The 20,115-nt window shown below is 37.9% G+C and overlaps 1 protein-coding gene across 1 annotated transcript; it reads left to right on the top strand.

Annotated features, from left to right (window-relative positions):
- Positions 1-9,980: 9,980 nt before the first annotated feature.
- LOC127957223 (cholesterol 25-hydroxylase-like protein) lies at positions 9,981-12,520 on the top strand. Its single transcript, XM_052555655.1, has 2 exons — positions 9,981-11,019; positions 11,838-12,520. The coding sequence occupies exons 1-2, from the start codon at positions 10,595-10,597 to the stop codon at positions 12,214-12,216; spliced, it is 804 nt and encodes a 267-aa protein (XP_052411615.1). The 5' UTR covers positions 9,981-10,594; the 3' UTR covers positions 12,217-12,520.
- Positions 12,521-20,115: the final 7,595 nt, after the last annotated feature.

Here is a 20,115-nt window from a genome sequence, read left to right as displayed (position 1 = left end):
TTGTGGGCCTCACTGATTTGAGTTTATGCACTATTTTAATTTTGTATACAAAAATAGAAAGAAGCAGAGCATCAGTTACAATCATTGTTTATCCCTCTTTCTTGACCATGTGACCAAAAACCTAATCTGAGACATTCAACTTGACCAATCAACAGCTTTTCCCACTGTACTAAAAATCAGAGAAGATCCTCCATTATACATATCTTGGCTTATATAGGCTATGATAAGTATGTCCTCCCCTTAGGAATTCTAAATGGCTCTTTTGTTAAGGAATTGAGGTGTGGGACTGGGAAACAAATATCTTTGTTGATTTTCACACTAGAAGTTGATCTAACACCCGTATAAGACCTATTTGGATTTGCTAATTGTTTATATGGTATGGTAAAAGATGTTAATAATAAGCCGTAATTAGTTTTCCTGTAAAAGTCCACCTATTTTATATCAACAAAATCGTCATGCAGCATGAAAACAACAGTCATCAGTTGGTGTCTGGAGAGGAATGTCGTGGTCACTGTAATGTGAATGACACTTTTGTTCATTATTCAGAGATGCCCGCAGATGCCATGGATTTCTTAGTACATGTATTTGAGGTTATACAAGTGTGCCTTTGTTCAGGCAGAGCTGGGCAATTTACAAATATTTTAACAAAGAGTTACACAGTACCACTACCACATGTGCAAGTTTTATTACCTGTTTGTTGTAATTACTGTAGTGCTCATGTTTGTTCTGCACTAATTTCTTCTGCCACCCTGGAGAGGAGTGAAAATCACCTCAGATAAAGTTATGTACTGTACAATATGAATTGACATTATAATTTCATTAATTTCGTCAACTAATGGAGTTGTCATCAGTTAAAATCCATGCAGGTTACTTTACTTCCTGAACATGTTCGCAGTACCTCAGTGCACTACCATGTCAGAATGACAGCTTTCAATTTACCAGTTTTTCATGCAAACTTGGCCTGTTTTGAGCTAAATTGTCAGTGTAAAATCATTCTCACTTTGTTTTTATGCAGACCAATTGCTGTTATCTAATCTGCCAAACTTTAAGACTTTTTATTACATTGAACTATGTTGTTAGTTAATGGTCAGTTTATTAGAGAAGGGAAAAATAATTCCCAAGAACTAAACATTATTAGTTCCAGTAGATCCGTGGTTGTATGCTGATATGGGTGGATTGTAATAGTGTTTTCTTTGGGAACCAGTGGACCTTATCTCTCTCTGTGAGTAATAGATCAATTGTTACGAACATTTACAGGTTGCAAAATATTTTTTTTGTTTGTTTCTCAGACAGCTAAACCAGATGGTCCGATACTTCTATAAAACCTTAAGGTGTTTTTTAAAATGCCCAAATTATGTAGCTGCCCATGATGGGGGTACATCTATGATGTATTCAGTCCTATCAGCCACTGAAGAACACAGATAATGATGTAATGATCCACCCAGATTGGCCAAAAGTCGGACTCCAATTACTGAGCAAAGGAATAATGCGTATAGGTCTTTCACTTGTGCTTTTGCATAGTTCACTTAATTTATCAGGATCAATTGAAGTCTAGCTCCGTGTTCATCTGACTCAAGTGATCATTAAAGGCGGTATTTCTAATTTAAAACTGATCACAAATGTTGATTATGTATTAACTTAGATGTCTGATCATTCTGGAAATCCCATACTTTTGATTTATTCGTTCATTACCAGCCTGGTATCCCCCATGGTCCATTCATTGGTATTTCGGTATGATCTATCTTGCATGCTGATTAGCTCAAAAACTAGACTGCACTTTAATCTACTAATTACAGAATAAATCAAATCTAACAATTTATTATTAGTATAAATGTATCATGCCAATTACATAATTAAACAATTTTAAGCCAATTCAGAATTAAACTGAGTTCCAATTCATATAAATACATAACATCAATTGCTCAAAGAGGAATTTAAGAGATCACTTCGCTTACTAAGCCTACTCCTGAATCTCCGATCTTCATTCTTGACGAATTTAGACATTGCAGACTGGACCTGTCACTCCTAGGGTATAAACAGTATATAATATGTGATATCCCCAGGGAAATAAGATTTTAGATAAGTTTAACCTACTTAAAGAACACTTTTAAAAATGGATAAAGGCACGGACAAAGACTGTTTCTGTTTGGTCCGATGACAGTATTGAAGTTTTAAAAAGCTGCTTTGCTTTCTACAGACTGGGAACTGTTTCATGAAACGGACACTGAGAATGCCACAGTGCCAATAACATATTACATCAACTTATGTGTGGAAACAGTGGTTGAGAAGAAAACTCAAACTGTTTTTCCTAATAACAAAAGTTATACAGTACAGACCAAAAGTTTGGACACACCTTCTCATTCAAAGAGTTTTCTTTATTTTCATGACTATGAAAATTGTAGATTCACACTGAAGGCATCAAAACTATGAATTAACACATGTGGAATTATATACATAACAAAAAAAAACAACTGTGAAACAACTGAAAATATGTCATATTGTAGGTTCTTCAAAGTAGCCACCTTTTGCTTTGATTACTGCTTTGCACACTCTTGGCATTCTCTTGATGAGCTTCAAGAGGTCGTCACCTGAAATGGTCTTCCAACAGTCTTGAAGGAGTTCCCCAAGAGATGCTTAGTTGGCCCTTTTGCCCTCTGTCTGTGGTCCAGCTCACCCCTAAACCATCTCGATTGGGTTCAGGTCCGGTGACTGTGGAGGCCAGGTCATCTGGCGCAGCACCCCATCACTCTCCTTCTTGGTCAAATAGCCCTTGATGCCTTCAGTGTGACTCTACAATTTTCATAGTCATGAAAATAAAGAAAACTCTTTGAATGAGAAGGTGTGTCCAAACTTTTGGTCTGTACTGTATAACAAAGGAAATTAAGGAGTGTTTAAATAGGAAGAACCTAGCTTTTATTTTAGTTCGAAAGAAATTAAATATTTTGTTGAAGGAGGCTAGGAAAAAAAAAATTAACTTTGGGGATTCCAGGAAATTATGGGACACTATGAAAGTATTAACTAATATGGAATCCCCTACAGAAAAGGCTTATAACTAGTAATGATCAGCAAGGAGCTAATGATCTGAATGTTTTAGGTTTAAGTCACCATAAGAGGAAATAGCTGATTATATGCAATTCAGATCAAACACTAGATGTTGCCACACACATCGCAGACAGCAGAATAGTGTTGGCCCAGATCCGTCCCACATTTGGCCTGCATGAAATCAATGCGGGCCAGATGTGGGCTGACACTGGTTGCTGTTTGGGATAGTTTGTTCTATATTTAAAGGTGTTTATGTACCAAATAATCGATGTGTTCTGATGGAATCACTGCCATCTTGTTAAAAACTTGCTAATAACTTAATCCAGCATTCTATCCTATTTTTCACAGATCTATATATTTGCATTGTAAACCTTCTCAGTGGGGTGAAAAAACTGTAATTACTACGGTTCCCAAGAAAAAAATTGAAAATTGTGACTTTAGACCTGTGGCATTTACATTAAATATCATGAAATGTTTTGAAAGATTTGTAGTACATTTCTAAAATAGAGGGTTAAAATTATCGCTTGGTCCACTTGCCATTAATTTTAAGTTTTTGCAGCTACATGATTCCAATCCCAAAATGCTGATCCTATAGTCTCTGTCTCAGCTTTACAAATTCAGTTATGATCACCCTTATCTTATGTTCAGACCTCAGAGTCTTGTTTGACATCTATTATTTGACATATACTATTTATAACAGTGACCAACAGTTACTCTGGTTCTTGCCTCTCATCACTGGTTGCCTGTGAAGTTTCATATTCATATTAACTTCACGATTCTGTTATATTGAGGCCTTGACCCCCTACTCCCCATTGAGACAGCTTAGATTCTGTGGTTGTTTTGGCCCCAAGTTTGTAAAACAGTCTCTCATTTCATGTTGGGTCTGCCCCCGTTTTTTGTCTAGTTTTAAATGAGTTCTTAAAACATTATTATTCTTTAGCTTTATTGTCTGGGGTGTTGAATTTTATCATCACAGATTGATTCTTTGTTTTAATTTGTCTATCCAGTATTTTAAAACAGCATGTTTTGTATTTAAATATGAGTAAAAATAAAATAAGAATATTGAACAGTTCAAGAACCAACTTCATAATACAATCATCAAAATGTGCCTGATAGTGAATGAGAGGCATCAAATCCAAAACCAATTAAGCCTGGAATAGAATATTACAAAATCAATCAAATAGGTAAAATAGGTAAAATAAAAAATAAAAATAATTACAATTATATTGGAATTCACTGTGTTCTGGGGAAATTAGTCATTTTTCTCTTTTAGAATGTGGTGAGTAATGAATAGGAAGAACTCCGAGGACATGTGAATTAAAGTGATACATTCTTCCTGCTATTGTCACACATATCAGAATACGCGAATGACTGCCAAAGCAGCCTTAAACTGCACTACATGACCGTATGAAAACTACAACAACAACAGTTAGGCTGTGTGCTTAGCCTGTTTTGTAAATGAAAAGCTCATACGGTGTGGTATTTAGGCTCCTTTTCTGCTAAAGTGAGAGCTTTTTCTTCTACAAAAAATAAAGACTATGTGAAAGATTTTTCAATTTGGCATCTGATCTCTAACAAAGAAGGAGCAAGAGATTGTTATTGTATTGCCATGGTCACCAGGTCTCAACACAGTATGAGCTCCAAACATACACAGATGCTGTTAATAAAGAAACTGTCGTGTGGTTATTGGTTGATTAGTGAAACTTATTTATTTAAAAAGACACACATTGTTTCAAATACATTTTATGATCTCCATCTCAAAAACTATTTACAAGTATAACGGATACAGTATAAATAAAGACAGATAATAGTAATAGTAAGTAAATAAATAAATACAATAATGAAAAATTCTTTAAGCGCTGCATATTCTACATAGTCTATTCTCTTAGACCAAAAACAGGGCTGTTTATCCAAAAATTACAAGTTTGGTCATCATTTACCTACCCTCACTCCGTCTGTATGAAACCTCTAATTTCATTCTTTTGTGGAACACAAAAAAAAAGTTATTCTGAACAGTTTTAGCACTGACTTCCGTTGTATGAACAAAACACCTAGGCATTTCTCAAAACCCTTTAAACCCGAAGTGTCTGTACAAAAAAAAAAATCATAATCAAATTAACCCCCCCCCCCCCCCACTCCGCAAAAAATTACTAAAAATATTTTTCGAACCACTGCCTTGATCAACAAAAAATAATATAATTTGAACACTTTGAATCTGAACTTTACAATGCATCTAGCCACTTTGATTAAGTGCCGAGTTATTTGCTCATAAATAGAAGAAAAAAAATCATAATTTATGAAAATTTTTTTTTTTTTGTGCCATGTACTCTATATGTCAGAAACATCATACAGCTCAGATAGTCATGTGTCATTTGAAAATTCTCATCGAGTATAAAACAAGTATATTTGTTTGGGGCTTTGACTAAACTTGAGTGAGTCATTGTTTCAACAACAACAACAAAAAAATAACTATTTTAAAAATGTAAAGGGCTAAGAGAAAGGCTACCTTGGTTCTGAATGCTGTCACTTTTGATTATTTCATGATATCATCACAAACTTTAATTCACTTACAGCACATATGTTGGGGAACATCACCAAAAAATTATGCTTTGTGGTATCAGAATTTTCCTTCTACCTTATTTCTGTCCTGAGATATTGAATGTCACATAAGACAGATATGAAACATTTCTCTTGAACGCTCACATTTTTTTTTTTTTTTTTGTTACATTTTATGAGCTATTTCTCAGCAGGAGAATGTCCAAATGAAATAAAGTTATAAGGTATAAAAAGTATATAAAGTTCTAAGTTATACAGTTTTGGCATGACATGAGAAGATAATATTTTCATTTTGGGCTTTACAGCTTTATCCCTTTAAGATTTGGTGACTTCATACTCGACTTTCATTTAATTAAAAGCAGAGAGTGTGACTTTAAATGGTTTTCCCACAGTGATAGTGTTTTATAGTTCATTATTTACTTAAAGGGATCAAACTGTATGATCTGATTTCAAATTTTCATTTCTCTTCACAGTGTTACAATTGCTGCAATTACTGATTGTTCATAGATAAGGATAAGATCCCTGAAGTTGCAAAGACTAAAGTCTCAAAACCAAAGAGATTGTCTTTATCAAAGTTAGGACTCTGCTATGCCCCATTGAAATGGCTCATTCAAACCCACATGTCTTCGTCACTATGTGAAAATAATTGCGTAATGCTGCCCAAATGTTCAAGCAAAGAAAGAAGGTGTGGTTTCAGTAACCACATTTAGTGATGAAGCAACCATGTCAGGGAGATGCTTTGTGTATTTAGTTGAAAGCAAAAGCACTGTATTTGGCCTTCCAAATTTAGATGCATTTAGGACACTTTAAGATTACTTACAAGTTACAACAAAACAGCAATGTATTTTATGGACGACCGTTTCATGAACCTAGGAGAGGAGGTAATTCTGACTTTGCTACGACAATCTGATGCTTCTGAATACATGCCCCATGGTGCCTCCGGCTCAGACGGCATCGGCGAGTGATATCCGGGCCGATGTGGACCGCAGCTATTATCTATTATCTTTTTTTTTTTTTAAATAACGACTTTATTCAACAATTATTCTCCTCCATGTCACCCTAGTGTGATTTTGGAGAGTATCCACTAAACGCAAATAGCGTATGATGTTATGTGTCAGCTACGCCACGCGGATACATTTTCTACATAGTTTGTGCTTTGATTTGAACGAAAACAACATATCCTTTTGGTGCGGCTGACACAGAACGACATATGCTGTTTGTGTTCAGTGGATACTCTCCAAAATAGCGCTATAGGGTGATGCAGAGGAGACAAATTGTTATTGTTATTTTTTTCTTTTGCACACAAAATGTATTCTCGTAGCTTCGTAATATTATGGTTGAACCCCTGATGTCACACGGTTTATTTTACCAATCTCCTTGTTACTTTTCTGGATGTTGATTGTGGTAGAACCCTTGCTGTCTATGAGAGGGTCAGAAAGCTGTCAGATTCCATCAAAATTATCTTAATTTTTTTCTGAAGATAAACAAAGGACTTAACGCGTTTGAAACAACATGAGGATGAGTAATTAATGGCAGAATTTTCATTTTTTGGTGAACCAACCCTGTTTTGGCTACTGGATTTACTGATGATCAGTAACACTGAATACAAAGTTTTTTAGGAGGCACCATTGTGTAGAAGGAACTCCTCCAGTATTATTATAGACTGCATACATTAGGACTGCGCGATTAATTGAAATGGAATTGAAATCATGATTCGACAGAAGCTGCGATTTTCGTGCGTATCTTTCAGAGAAGCATGGTTCTGTGATCAGAAGTAAATCTCCATCCAAAGGCTTGCTGCAGCTGAATAAACAGAAGATTTAACTGCTTTCATTGATTCATCGTGACTAATGAACACGTGCCTTATTGTTAGAAGTCACATAATCTCACAGAAGGATTTATTTTAAACACTCGACTGACGTTATGAAGTAAATTTGGAGTAAAACATGTTATTAAATGTGGTATTTTCACATGCTTTCAGATGGAACAACATTTACTACACAGCCATAGTTCACCGAGAAGCTACAGTATGCAAACAGCTGTCATTATTGTGAACAATTTCTTCGATTTCATAACCGTGCATTTTATTATATATATATATTTTTTTTTTTTTTGCGTAACTTGTCAGTGAACTACGGCTCTTTGTAGTAAATGCTGCTCCATTTGAAAGCAGGTGATGATGATTTACTGCTGATTACAGAACCGGATTTACTAATAAAATGAGCATGACAATCGCATTCGATTGATCGTGCAGTCCATACATCCACTGCTTGAAGTATGGTTCAATTCAATTCAATTCAAGTTTATTTGTATAGCGCTTTTTACCATACGAATCATTACAAAGCAACTTTACAGAAAATTATGTTTCTACTATATTAAGTAGTAGCTTATAAGTGGTGACTGTCAGTTTGTGTGCATATGACAGGATTTTTTGAAAAATTAATACAAGACATAGTCAGCCAGACGATGAACATTATTAATATTATTAATTAATAATTATTATCTGATGCAGTCACACTTGTAGCAATATTTGTGTCATGATTCTGCCCTCATGTCCTTGATTTTCTTCTAGTCTTCTAGATTTTCTTCCGCCCCCTTGTTATCCTAGTTTTGTCGTGATTGCCTTACCTGTGCAACCTGTTGTGTCTTCATTAGTCTTCCTATTTATATCCCCTTGTGTTCACTGTCCTGTGAGGTTCATTGTTTCTATATGTTTCTTTGTGAGATATAGTATCATGGTTACCCCTCGAAGAAGTCATTGAATTACCCGTGAGTGTTTGTCTTTAGTAAGAGTTCCTGTGTCAAGAGTCTTTGTTTATCGTGTCAACCCAGTCTTGTTAAGTTATTTAGTCGTTGTTTTCCCCCTCGTCGGTTTTGTTTTCCCCTTTTTGTCAATAAATAACCCTGTGTGTAGTGTATTCTGTCTGCGTTTGAGTTCATCCCTACCCTCCACATGACAATTTGTTAGTTCTGTTTGTTGATTCCGGGTAAGCATCATCTGAGGGTCCGCATCATCTCTTCTCAGGTGTTCTGGATCCAGACTGGAGCTTGTGTAAATCCTAGTTACATCCCGTGGCAAAACATAGAAACAAAATAGAGACATCTTTAGCGTAGCTGCTGATCCAACAAAGTAAAATTAGTTTAACCCAAGCTAATAAATAAGAATGCACATTTGATCAGATGCAACTACACTCACAATTTAAAAGATACATTATTCGTATGCTTGGCGAAAGAGATGCGTTTTTAATCTAGATTTAAACAGAGAGAGTGTGTTTGAACTCCGAACATTATCAGGAAGGCTATTCCAGAGTTTGGGAGCCGAATGTGAGAAAGCTCTACCTCCTTTAGTGGACTTTGCTATCCTAGGAACTACCAAAAGTCCAGCGTTTTGTGACCTTAGGGAGCGTGATGGATTGTGACGTGGTATGAGCTACTTGGGTACGCAGGAGCTAAACCATTTAGGGCCTTATAGGTAAGTAATGATAATTTGTAACTGATACGGAACTTAATAGGTAGCCAGTGCAGAGACTGTAAAATTGGGGTAATATGATATTTTCTTGACCTCGTAAGGACTCTAGCTGCTGCATTTTGGACTACCTGTAGCTTGTTTATTGAAGAAGCTATGGTCTCCTTTTCAACTGCCTCTCCATTGAAAACTTGGGAGGAATTTTCTTTGTCTCCAAGTACCAAGACATGTGGATCCTTGCATGTCTCATTGTTAAGCTAGTGCACCATATTAGTATCAACCTTGAAAGAATAAATAATATATGACAAGTTGAAGTTGGCATATATGACAAACATTCCAAGGATTCAATATATGGTTACAAATGAATCGCAGAAAAAAAACAGCAGTGAAAGTAAAACTGAAGCAATGTTGTAGTGAATTAAAGTAGGTTATTCTAAAAGTAATGAATGACCATTAGTCATGATGACACCTGTGGATAACAAACAGAATCACTGAAGGAAAGAGTTTATGTACAGATCAGTGTAATTTAATGGGCCTATATATACTTTTTTGGATTTTACTTTTCCTTTAGGTAGTAAGCTGTTTGTGCATGTAAACTATTTTAAAAGTTACAGAGTATATGCAAAAGGTCTTTCTAAACAACTTGAACTGCCTTTGGTGGTCAATGGGGGGCAAGTTTTGTTTGGTTACTGAAATTCTTCCAAATATATCTTCCTTTGTGTTCAGCTGAACAAAGAAATTCATACAGGTTTGGAACAACTTGAGCGGGAGTTAATGATCAGAGATTTTTCATTATTGGGTGAATAATTCTCAAAAATATTAATGAAAATACAACTCGTAAAATAACCGGCTGTCAAATATAGTCTGATGTGGGTTTTAACATTTCCACATTTAATTAGCAGTTATTTAAACAAAGATGTTGAGATACAGGTTATGGCTTTAAGTTCAATGAGTAATGTCAGACTTAATTACTAAATTGAATGCTTGTCCTTACTGTGGTTAAAAATGTCTCATATTGTGGTAAAGATTTTGTTAATATCGCCCCCCTCCAAGTAGTTTTATCAGAGAGCTGTTATGACAATTTATGACATTTCTGTATATTTATATATATATATTTTACATTAAAGCATGTCAAAATATTCTGTTACACCAAATAAACAAAATAATTAGGCTATCTTTAAAAAAAAGCATAATATGGCCCCTTTAATAATCGATAGGCTAATTTACATTTTAGACACACCTTGTTACTTTACATAATATTATTAAGCACATCATTTGATCACGATTCAATGCTGCTCATGTTAATATGCGGTTAACAGATCGAGTGACTTTGTCTTTTAAGTTGGTAAAGTTGTGCTTGTGGGAGGAGAGCATCAATTTTCACTGCTGTGTGGCTCCCGTTCAAATTCCCGTGTCATGTCAGAATGAAAGTGATCTTCACACCGTTTGCTCTAAAAGACCAAACTTTTGGAGGATATAGTCGCTGCTGCAGCTTCATTCGCGGTTATGTAGAAACAACATTCCACAAGGATGATTGTTCTCTTCTCACTGATTATCGGAGGCGATGCACTTCTTCAGTGGATTTGGGACTTCATATATGCGGAACGTCATGTGCTCCTGTCTCCCCACGTTAGCGTGTGCGCAGCTTTTATAACTCACCTCATCTTCTCTGCTCCCTTCATGCTTCTCGACGTGTTCAGTCCATACGTGGGATGGCTCCATAAGTACAGGATATGCCGTGAAGTCGTTGGTTTGCGTCAGTGGTTTCGATGTGCTACTCTAATTTTAAGGAAATACATTGTTGGCGTTTTACCGTTGACCGCACTGTTTCTGTCGGTACGACGCACGCACTTACCGGAGAAAGCACCTTCTTGTTTCCATGCCTTCAGGGAATGTGTCTCGTGCATGCTCATATTCGATACGCTCTTCTTCTTTTGTCATTACACCATTCACAAGTAAGCATCACACATCTCGCATCTCGGAAAGTGCAGCTTCCAACATTGCACATAAAACATTGCATGAAACTTTGAATGACATAATTTAAAATTTTAAAACAGTTTTATTAAATTAAACGCTTATCTGTCCTCATATAGGACATATTTGATCAGTTACAGCCTTTTAGTTGTGTCTTTATGCTATACAGCTTTGAAAGATAGCTACATGTTTTTTGTATTGTATAAGCTATGAATCAAATTTGACGTTTCACATTTTGTGAAAAATAGTCTTCGTCTGAAGACACACAGGAAGTGGGTAACGTTTATGAGAAAAGGGATGGGTTTCGAGCACAGTTAATGCATTTCATATTGTTTTAATAAGTTCTTAGAGTGGGCTTATTAAGATTAACGAGTCATTATTAGCACATCCTTAAAAGCCCTATGGCCCTTTTTTTTAAAACAAAAAGATACTTATGGGTGTTTTTAGATTATAATTATATAATTTACTAATTCAAAATTGTATTATAATTTAATAGATGTAATAGCCAAATTTAAATTTTATTTATTATTTCAATATAATAAAATTGCTTTTATACAATCTAAAAAAAAAATAATAATAATCCATTCATTAGATTTTAGAAAAAATAGTTATGGTGGAAAATAACTCAAAAACGAAACCTTTAACACCAGATGAAAAGGAAAAAATGACAAACAAATGCTATGAAATTGCTATGAAACAAATTAGTAATCTCATGTGTTCTGTTTGTATTAAATATTTTAATTCATATTTATATCATATTATTATATATAACTACATCACATGTCTGTATTTTTTCCAGAATTCCCTGGCTATATCACAACGTCCACAACATTCACCATCAGCACAGGGATACTTTTGCTCTGGCAGCTCAAGACTCCAGTATTTCTGAACTGCTTTCTCTACAAACCCTTGCATTTATAAGTGCCATGCTTGTGGGCTGCCACCCTTTTAGCGAAATCCTTTTCCATCTGGTTAACACCTGGATGGCTGTGGAGGATCACTGTGGATATGACTTTCCTTGGTCAATGCATCGGCTGTTGCCGTGCTTTGGCGGGGCGCCGCACCACCTGGCCCATCATCAGCACTTTAAAGGGAACTTCGCCCCTTACTTCAGACACTGGGATTACATCTTTGGGACCTCGCTGCCCATTTTAGTAAATGAGAGAGGCCATAGATAGGATGAACCTAGGTCAATTGGGCCATTACAGGACAGTGAGAATGAGACTACTAAAAGTGTCCCATTGTGTCTATGATTTCACCCTATATGAATTACCTGTATAATAACCCAGTTTTTGCAAAGAGTTTAAACATTTCTTACTGGATAAAACGCAGTTTACCCAGCCTGGGAACATCAAGTTAATTCTCTTTGTGATAATCAGAGAGCTTAGATTCTTGGTCTGATTTTGTACTTTGCCTAAACTGTATAGAAATCTTATGTACATACTGAATACATATGTTAAGGTTGATAACATTAAAGGGGGGGGGGGGGGGGGGGGGTGAAATGCTATTTCATGCATACTGAGTTTTTTTACACTGTTAAAGAGTTGGATTCCCATGCTAAACATGGACAAAGTTTCAAAAATTAAGTTGTACGTTTGAAGGAGTATTTCTGTTCCAGTTTGTCACAAGTTTCGGAAAGTTTTTTTCGAGTATGGCTCTGTGTGACGTTAGATGGAGAGGAATTTCCTTATATGGGTCCTGAGGGCGCGTCTGCCGGAAGAGCACGCGCTCCCGTATAGCAGAGCACTGAGAGGCTGAGCACAGACAATCACTGATCAAAGTGAGAGCGTCGTGAAATGTCACAAAAGGAGTGTGTTTTTGATTGCCAGGGCAAGACAACCCTGCACAGATTGCCAAAGAAAAAACAGCATTAAGGGACCAGTGGATGGAGTTTATTTTACAGAGCATCAACAGAGTTGTGCAAGTGTTTTTGTTTGTTCCCTGCATTTCGAAGATGCTTGTTTTATAAACAAGGCCCAGTTTGACGATGGATTTGCGTATCGTTTATTTCTTTAGGATGATGCAATCCCAAGGAAAAAGGGTCACGATCGTGTGTTGGAACCGCAGGCGGTGAGTAAAACTGCTTAAAATATCTCTGCCTTCTTGTTAGTGCGTCTCCTCCCATGCCAGAGACCCGGTGTTCGAGCCCCGCTCAGAGCGAGTCGTTTCTGCTGCTGCTCTCGTTCAGTTTCAGCCTCGGGATCTGATTCTGTATCATAAATAAACGGCTGAATCTGACTATTAGCCATGGTTTGTTTTGGATGATGGTTTTTTCCTCAAGGTAAAGTCACAGCTTCCAAACGCTCTCAAGGCAAAAGCCTACTGGCGCTCGTGATTCTTTAGCTCCGCCCACACGTCACGCCTCCAGTCGGTCGTGTTTTTCCGGGGAAATCGGTACAGACTATCTTTCTCTTATGAATATAATAAAACTAAATACTTTTTGGAGTTATGAAGGATGCAGTACTACTCTATAGGTACTCAAGATTAACAGGATACTGAGTGAAAACGAGCATTTCACCCCCCCCCTTTAAACAGGTCTCTTTTACTAATGTTTCTGTATACAAATAGAATTATTGCAGCTTTAATTTTTTAACTTAAAAGAACACTTTTTAAATGTTTATCTTAGTCTTAGTCTGAGACAGTAAAACATTTTCCTGCCTTACATGGGTGGATGTTGGTATGTATTTTAATATACAAAAAAGCATTTCAAAAGCACAAGGTTTTTTTTTCATGCTCACCAAGGCTATGTGGTGAGAGTGAAAAAAAGTGAAAACAGCAATATTATGAAATATTATTACAGATTAAAATAACTGTGGATACTTTGTATAATTACATTTTAGTCCTGAAGTACTAAAATCATAGTCAATCCAACAAAACTCTACCAGTGTGTCCAGCCTGAAATTCAATCAAATTCTGTTTACGTATTCAAATCAAAAACATATGGCACGGCAGTGAAGTTGGAGACAGATTAGTTTGCACATTGGCCGAGCTGATCATGTTAGTCATTTGGACACTGATGTAACCAGTTTACACCAATCTATTTCCCTAAAATACTCCTAATGGTTTGAGAAAGTTATGACCCTGATATACAGCCAATTTACCTCTCTCCCACAACAGTTTTACAGCATGATCGTGGACGCCGCTCTGCTCGACCAGCCACACGTTTTCAACGACACAGAGGCCTACCCTCGCCTACACCGGAGACTAGTGATGGTGAGATGAAGCCACATGAAGCATTGAAACTTTTCAGCCAAGTGGTTCACAAAAGGGTTCATTTCCTTGAGGCTTCATTTGCTCACACTAACACCCGGTGGCCAAAGAGTGTAAAACAAGCAGATACATTACAGATGACCCAATGTGATCTGTGATAAATTGTATTTTGCGCCAGTTAAGGCTTAGAAATAATGGTGAAAAATAAAACTGTTTCCACATCTATTTTTATGAATATAATGTGTATTTTCTAGTGGTATATAATAGAGATAATATAACATAACTGTGTAATAAACTTATGGAATTGAAAATGTGTGTAAATCAAGTCTTTGCTCATAATGGGCAGGAGGGGCAATAATACTAGTCTAAAACTGTAAAGTGGCTGTGTTTAACAAGGCAGAGGACCATGAATTTTCAAGATTTGTACCGCTTCCTGAACCAGTCGGGCCAAGCGAGGCTTCGATGTCATCAATGACATCACTGCTCTAAAGCGATACAAGCCTCGATACCGGCTTCAGAGACTGCCTCTGCTAGCGACGTGGGCCGCCGGTGTTGCTTCTTCTTTTTCTTTGTTCTTTACAGGGCCCACTTACAGATAGCCTAAGGGCCCCTTAGCGCTGGCCCTGCACAGGTATCCCTCACTTAGCCCACACTATGTCACGGTGTCTGGTCTGTGTTTCCCCGGGTGTCCACTAGTGTTCTCACTTCCCCATAGGCACTTCACCGCAGGCACTACTTTCCCACATAGCTTTGTCCCTTTATCACAGTTAATTGTACACCTGTTATTGCACTCTGTCTGTGTCACGGAGTGCTTATTTTCAACTCCGCAAGATGGCCGCCAGCCCAGCACCACAGCGCAAGGTGGCCGCCGGTCCAGCGCCTCTGCACAAGACCCTCCAGAGTTGAGTCAGGTTCCCGTTGACCATCCAGAGTCGAGTCAGGTTCCCGTTGACCCTCCAGAGTCGGGTCAGGTCACCATTTACACTCCAGAGCCAGGTCAAGTCACCATTAACACTCCAGAGTCAGGTCAAGTCACCATTAACCCTCATGAGTTAAGCACTACCACAGTTAAGACCTCAGGAGTCAAGTCAAGTCACTGTTGTTCTTCATGGACAAAGTCAAGTCTCCAGTGTTCTTCATGGGCAAAGTCAAGTCACAAGTGTTCTTCATGGGCAAAGTCAAGTCACCGACTATCTTCATGAGCAAGGGCAAGTCACCGACTATCTTCATGAGCAAGGGCAAGTCACCGTTGATCTTCATGAGCAAAGGCAAGTCATCATTGATATTCATGAGCAAAGGCAAGTCACCAATGATCTTCATGAGCAAAGTCAAGTCACCAACGATCTTCAGGAGCAAAGTCGTCACCAATAATCTTCACGAGCAAAGTCAAGTCACCAATGATCTTCATGAGCAAAGGCAAGTCACTGTTGATCTTCCTGAATCCAGTCAAAACACCACGGATCTACCAGAGCCTCTCCACGTCTCTGCTGAACTACCAGAGCCTCTCCATGTCTCAGCCGAACTCCCTGAGCACTCGTGGCTGTGTTGATCTTCTGCGCTGCCCTGGTGGGCTTCTGTCTCGACCGCATGGATGTGGTGGTTTTCTGCGCCACCCTGGTGGGCTTCGGGCTCGACCGCATGGCTCCAGTTCCACCTGATCCACCCTGGATACTTGCCCTGTCGGCTCGGCCCTGGGTCCCTGAACTTTCTGTTCCCTCCTGGTCTTGTGTTTTGTTTCTTGTTTTTTTTGTTTTCTCTCTGTTTCCCTCTATGGACCTGGCCCTCTGTCCCTCCCCCTGGTCCTCCACCGGTCCACCTCCCTCCTGGTCTCGTTGTTGTTGTTGTTTTGTTTTTTGCACTTCCTGTCTCTGTTTCCCTCTATGGACCTGGCACTCCGTCCCTCCACCTTATCCTCCCTCCTGGTCTCCTTGTGGTTGTTGTTTTGTTTTTTCACCTTCTGTCTCTGTTTCCCTCTATTACCTGGCCCTCTGTCCCTCCCCCTGGTCCTCCGCCGGTCCACCTCCCTCCTGGTCTCCGTGTTCCTTGGTTTGCTCTTGTGTTCAGGTGAAGTCTTTGGGAAAATCTGTTCTTTTGTATCTGAAATGAATGCAGTCACCACTTAACTAATGTCTATAAATATAAAAAATGTAAAGTAGTCAAAGGGATTTCAAATCAATGGATTTATTAAATACAAAATAGAAAACATGCAATTCAGGTTAATACAGAAAAATATAGATAAAAATGTAAATACACAAAAGTACAAAAAATTTACAAAGCAAGGTAAGATTGTAGGATTTTATCATGTGAAAGTTGATGTGGGTGAAGGTCTGTAGTACATCAATGTACAAACACTATCCATAGTTGAAGCTGGCTGATAGCAAATGAATAACCCAATCTCTTGCAATGAAAACAAGCCACAGCCTGTGAAACAAGCTGATGAAATGAACAAGTTTGATGAAAACAAGCCACCAGACTCTTCTTAACCAGGAACATTAAAAAAAATTGTGGAAAATGTAAAAAAAAAGAATGTTAAATCTATATTCGAACTATTTGATGTAATTTTTTATACAGAAAACGAAAACTTGAATAGTAAAGAACAATATATTATACAATTGTTTATTTTGTTAGGAAAATCCATATACATAAGAAAAAATGGGCTCAATGTAAACCAAATTTTGTACATTTTATAAATGACTTCAAATTATATATAAATCTCTTGGAACAAACAGAAAACAAAAAAGCACTGAAAACATGTAATGCTCTGAAATCATTGAAATGTATGTAACTTTTTTTCTCTCTCTCTTTTTCTCTCTCACTCTCTTTTCTCTGGCAGCTAATGTTAATTTGATTATGTGAATATGTAATACCTCATGTTCTTGTGGCATCGAATTAATAAAGCATTAAAAAAAAAAAATATATATATATATATATATATATATATATATATATATATATATATATATATAAAAACAACATATCTGCATGTTCTCACATCACGTCGTTCTTGTAAAATAATAATAAGTAAATACATATCAAAATCACTTCGCTGAGAATGAAACACCACTTACCAGCTGCCGCGGTAATGAAAATATCCTCTGACAATTAAAAAATGCACGTGCGGCGTGACGAATCGTCCCGGTCGGATAAGAAGGTCGTCGTCGTCAGGTCAAAGGTCATCATGTTGGTCATCTTATTGACGGCTGAATTATTATTCAAAATTTTACTAATATTTAGATTGGGCATGAACAGGCATTCACAAAAGGAAATGTTATGACAAAAAAAAAAAAAAAAAAATTAGAGGAAATTTTGCTTTGACAAAAGGGCACTTTGGGAACCAAAGGGCAAAGGGGCAGGTGCTCAAGCACCCAACATCATTGTCCGTTTGTTGCTTTATCATAAAATGTTTCATGTTTTTTTTTTTTTTTTTTAAAGGGTGGACTGAGGAGCTTTGCAGGATGCCATCAACTGTTTACATGTGAATGCGTTTAACAATGTAACCGTTTCTGTGCCATGTGAGTCACATTACCGGTGTGGGCCAACATGCAAGTTGCGTTAAAGTGGGCTTTGTGTCTCGTCTAAACCTCTGTCTGAATGCCTGTCTTGCTGGCTGCACTGTTTTACTTCCTCTGTTTCTAGATGTCATCAGATCTTGGTTACTGCAATTACTATCTTGTTTCTGTGAATTATAGGAGACTGGAGATTGTAGCCTACGATTCTACTGCTGGATTGGACCGCCAGCCCCACGCCATAAAATAGTTTCAGCTTGTATGTCATTACAATGTGTCTGCTTATTTTGTTTACATCCATAGCATCTACCACCTGCTGGATCTGCTGGACCGTGGTTTTGGCCTGTTGCATGTTGCCTTTACCATCAGAACTGCGTTAACACACTTTTAAAAGGTCTCAAGTTTTTTTTTTTTTTTTTTATATATAATGGTTAAAATCGACACCTTCACTGTTATATGACTCTGCCTTTACAAACCTGTGAGCCTGGAGTATTTTCTGTGAAGGGCAATCCCCGGTAATTGGCCCCCAGGATGGCGTAGTTGGTTAATCAGGCTAGTTCCCTATATAGTTGTATTTCCTTTTACACATACTGCCACACGTAGAAAGTGGCATCTACCTCTTTCAGGGCAGGTTTTGTGCGTATGCAACGATTCTAAATGAGGCCCCAGAACTGTAACTAGTGAGCAGATTGTAGTGCCCTTTATCATCCCGATAAATCGTCATATCACTCACCTATAAGATATCCCCAAGCCAGGTTAAGCTTCATTATTAAATCAACTTATGACATGCTTCCCAACACAGTTGACCTGGTATGGTGGATTGAGGCTGAAGAAATCTGCAGCTTGTGTAGTAGAGCTCAGGGAACCCTCCAGCATATTTTGTGTGGGTGTAAAATTGATTTGGCTCAGGGTCACTACAGGTAGAGTCATGATCACATGCTACAGAAGCTGGCAGAATACAACAAAAGAGCAAGGATGATGGCAGCCGGTAGGCATCAGAGCCTTCCGAGTCAAAGCCCCGGTATACTTCAAATGAAGTTCGTTTTTCGTTCTTCGTTTGGGGGCAAAAAGATAGAAATGGCTGAGTGACATTTCATTTATTGTATACCCTTTAAATTCACTTATTGAAAGAACAGCAGCAGCAGTATGGTGTAACATTTATTTGAAACCTGTATTTGGTACTTGCTTCATGGCTATTTCTTTCTAGGAATTAATGCTTTCTCTGAATCTTTACAGTCTCTCCACGAGCGATCTAACAGGTGTGGATATATCTGTGCCAACTCCATTATTTGACACTCAAGTGTATTCATGTTGCTAGTGACTAGCCGGAGATATTGTACTCTCTTGCCTGACCTTCGTTGAATGAGAAACAACCAAAAAAAACTGATTGCAAAACTGCCACAGACCAATAGAAACTCAAAGGTGTTTAGGAGCCAAAACTAACTCCCCAGAAATTACCGAGATGTCCCACCACCCTGAGATGTTCTGGGACTAAAGGGGTGAAACAGCGGTGAAGGGTGGCTCCCAGCTGATGACCCTGCAGCCAGTAACTTGGCAGAGGAGCATCAGGCCCAGCAGGTCTTACCACCAAACCTGTTGCTAATATATATATATATATAAAATAGGCACTTTTGTGCTGCAGCATCAGGTCCAATTTGGTCTTAATCCGGTGTTGTGCCCAATTTTGACCCCCTGCCAAAGTACAGGTCCTTCTCAAAAAATGTGCATATTGTGATAAAAGTTCATTATTTTCCATAATGTAATGATAAAAATTAAACTTTCATATATTTGAGATTCATTGCACACCAACTGAAATATTTCATTTTTTAATACTGATGATTTTGGCATTCAGCTCATGAAACCCAAAATTCCTATCTCAGAAAATTAGCATATCATGAAAAGGTTCTCTAAACGAGCTCTTAACCTAATCATCTGAATCAACTAATTAACTCTAAACACCTGAAGAAAGATTCCTGAGGCTTTTAAAAACTCCCAGCCTGGTTCATTACTCAAAACTGCAATCATGGGTAAGACTGCCGACCTGACTGCTGTCCAGAAGGCCATCATTGACACCCTCAAGTGAGAGGGTAAGACACAGAAAGAAATTTCTGAACTAATAGGCTGTTCCCAGAGTGCTGTATCAAAGCACCTCAGTGGGAAGTCTGTGGGAAGGAAAAAGTGTGGCAAAAAACGCTGCACAACGAGAAGAGGTGACCGGACCCTGAGGAAGATTGTGGAGAAGGACCGATTCCAGACCTTGGGGGACCTACGGAAGCAGTGGACTGAGTCTGGAGTAGAAACATCCAGAGCCACCATGCACAGCTACAGAGAAGGAGCACTGGACTGTTGCTCAGTGGTCCA

The sequence above is a fragment of the Carassius gibelio genome, chromosome B5, assembly GCF_023724105.1.
Source record: "Carassius gibelio isolate Cgi1373 ecotype wild population from Czech Republic chromosome B5, carGib1.2-hapl.c, whole genome shotgun sequence".
NCBI lineage: Eukaryota > Metazoa > Chordata > Actinopteri > Cypriniformes > Cyprinidae > Carassius > Carassius gibelio.
Note: the sequence above shows the minus strand (reverse complement) of the source record. Positions and strands in the feature narration are given on the sequence as shown.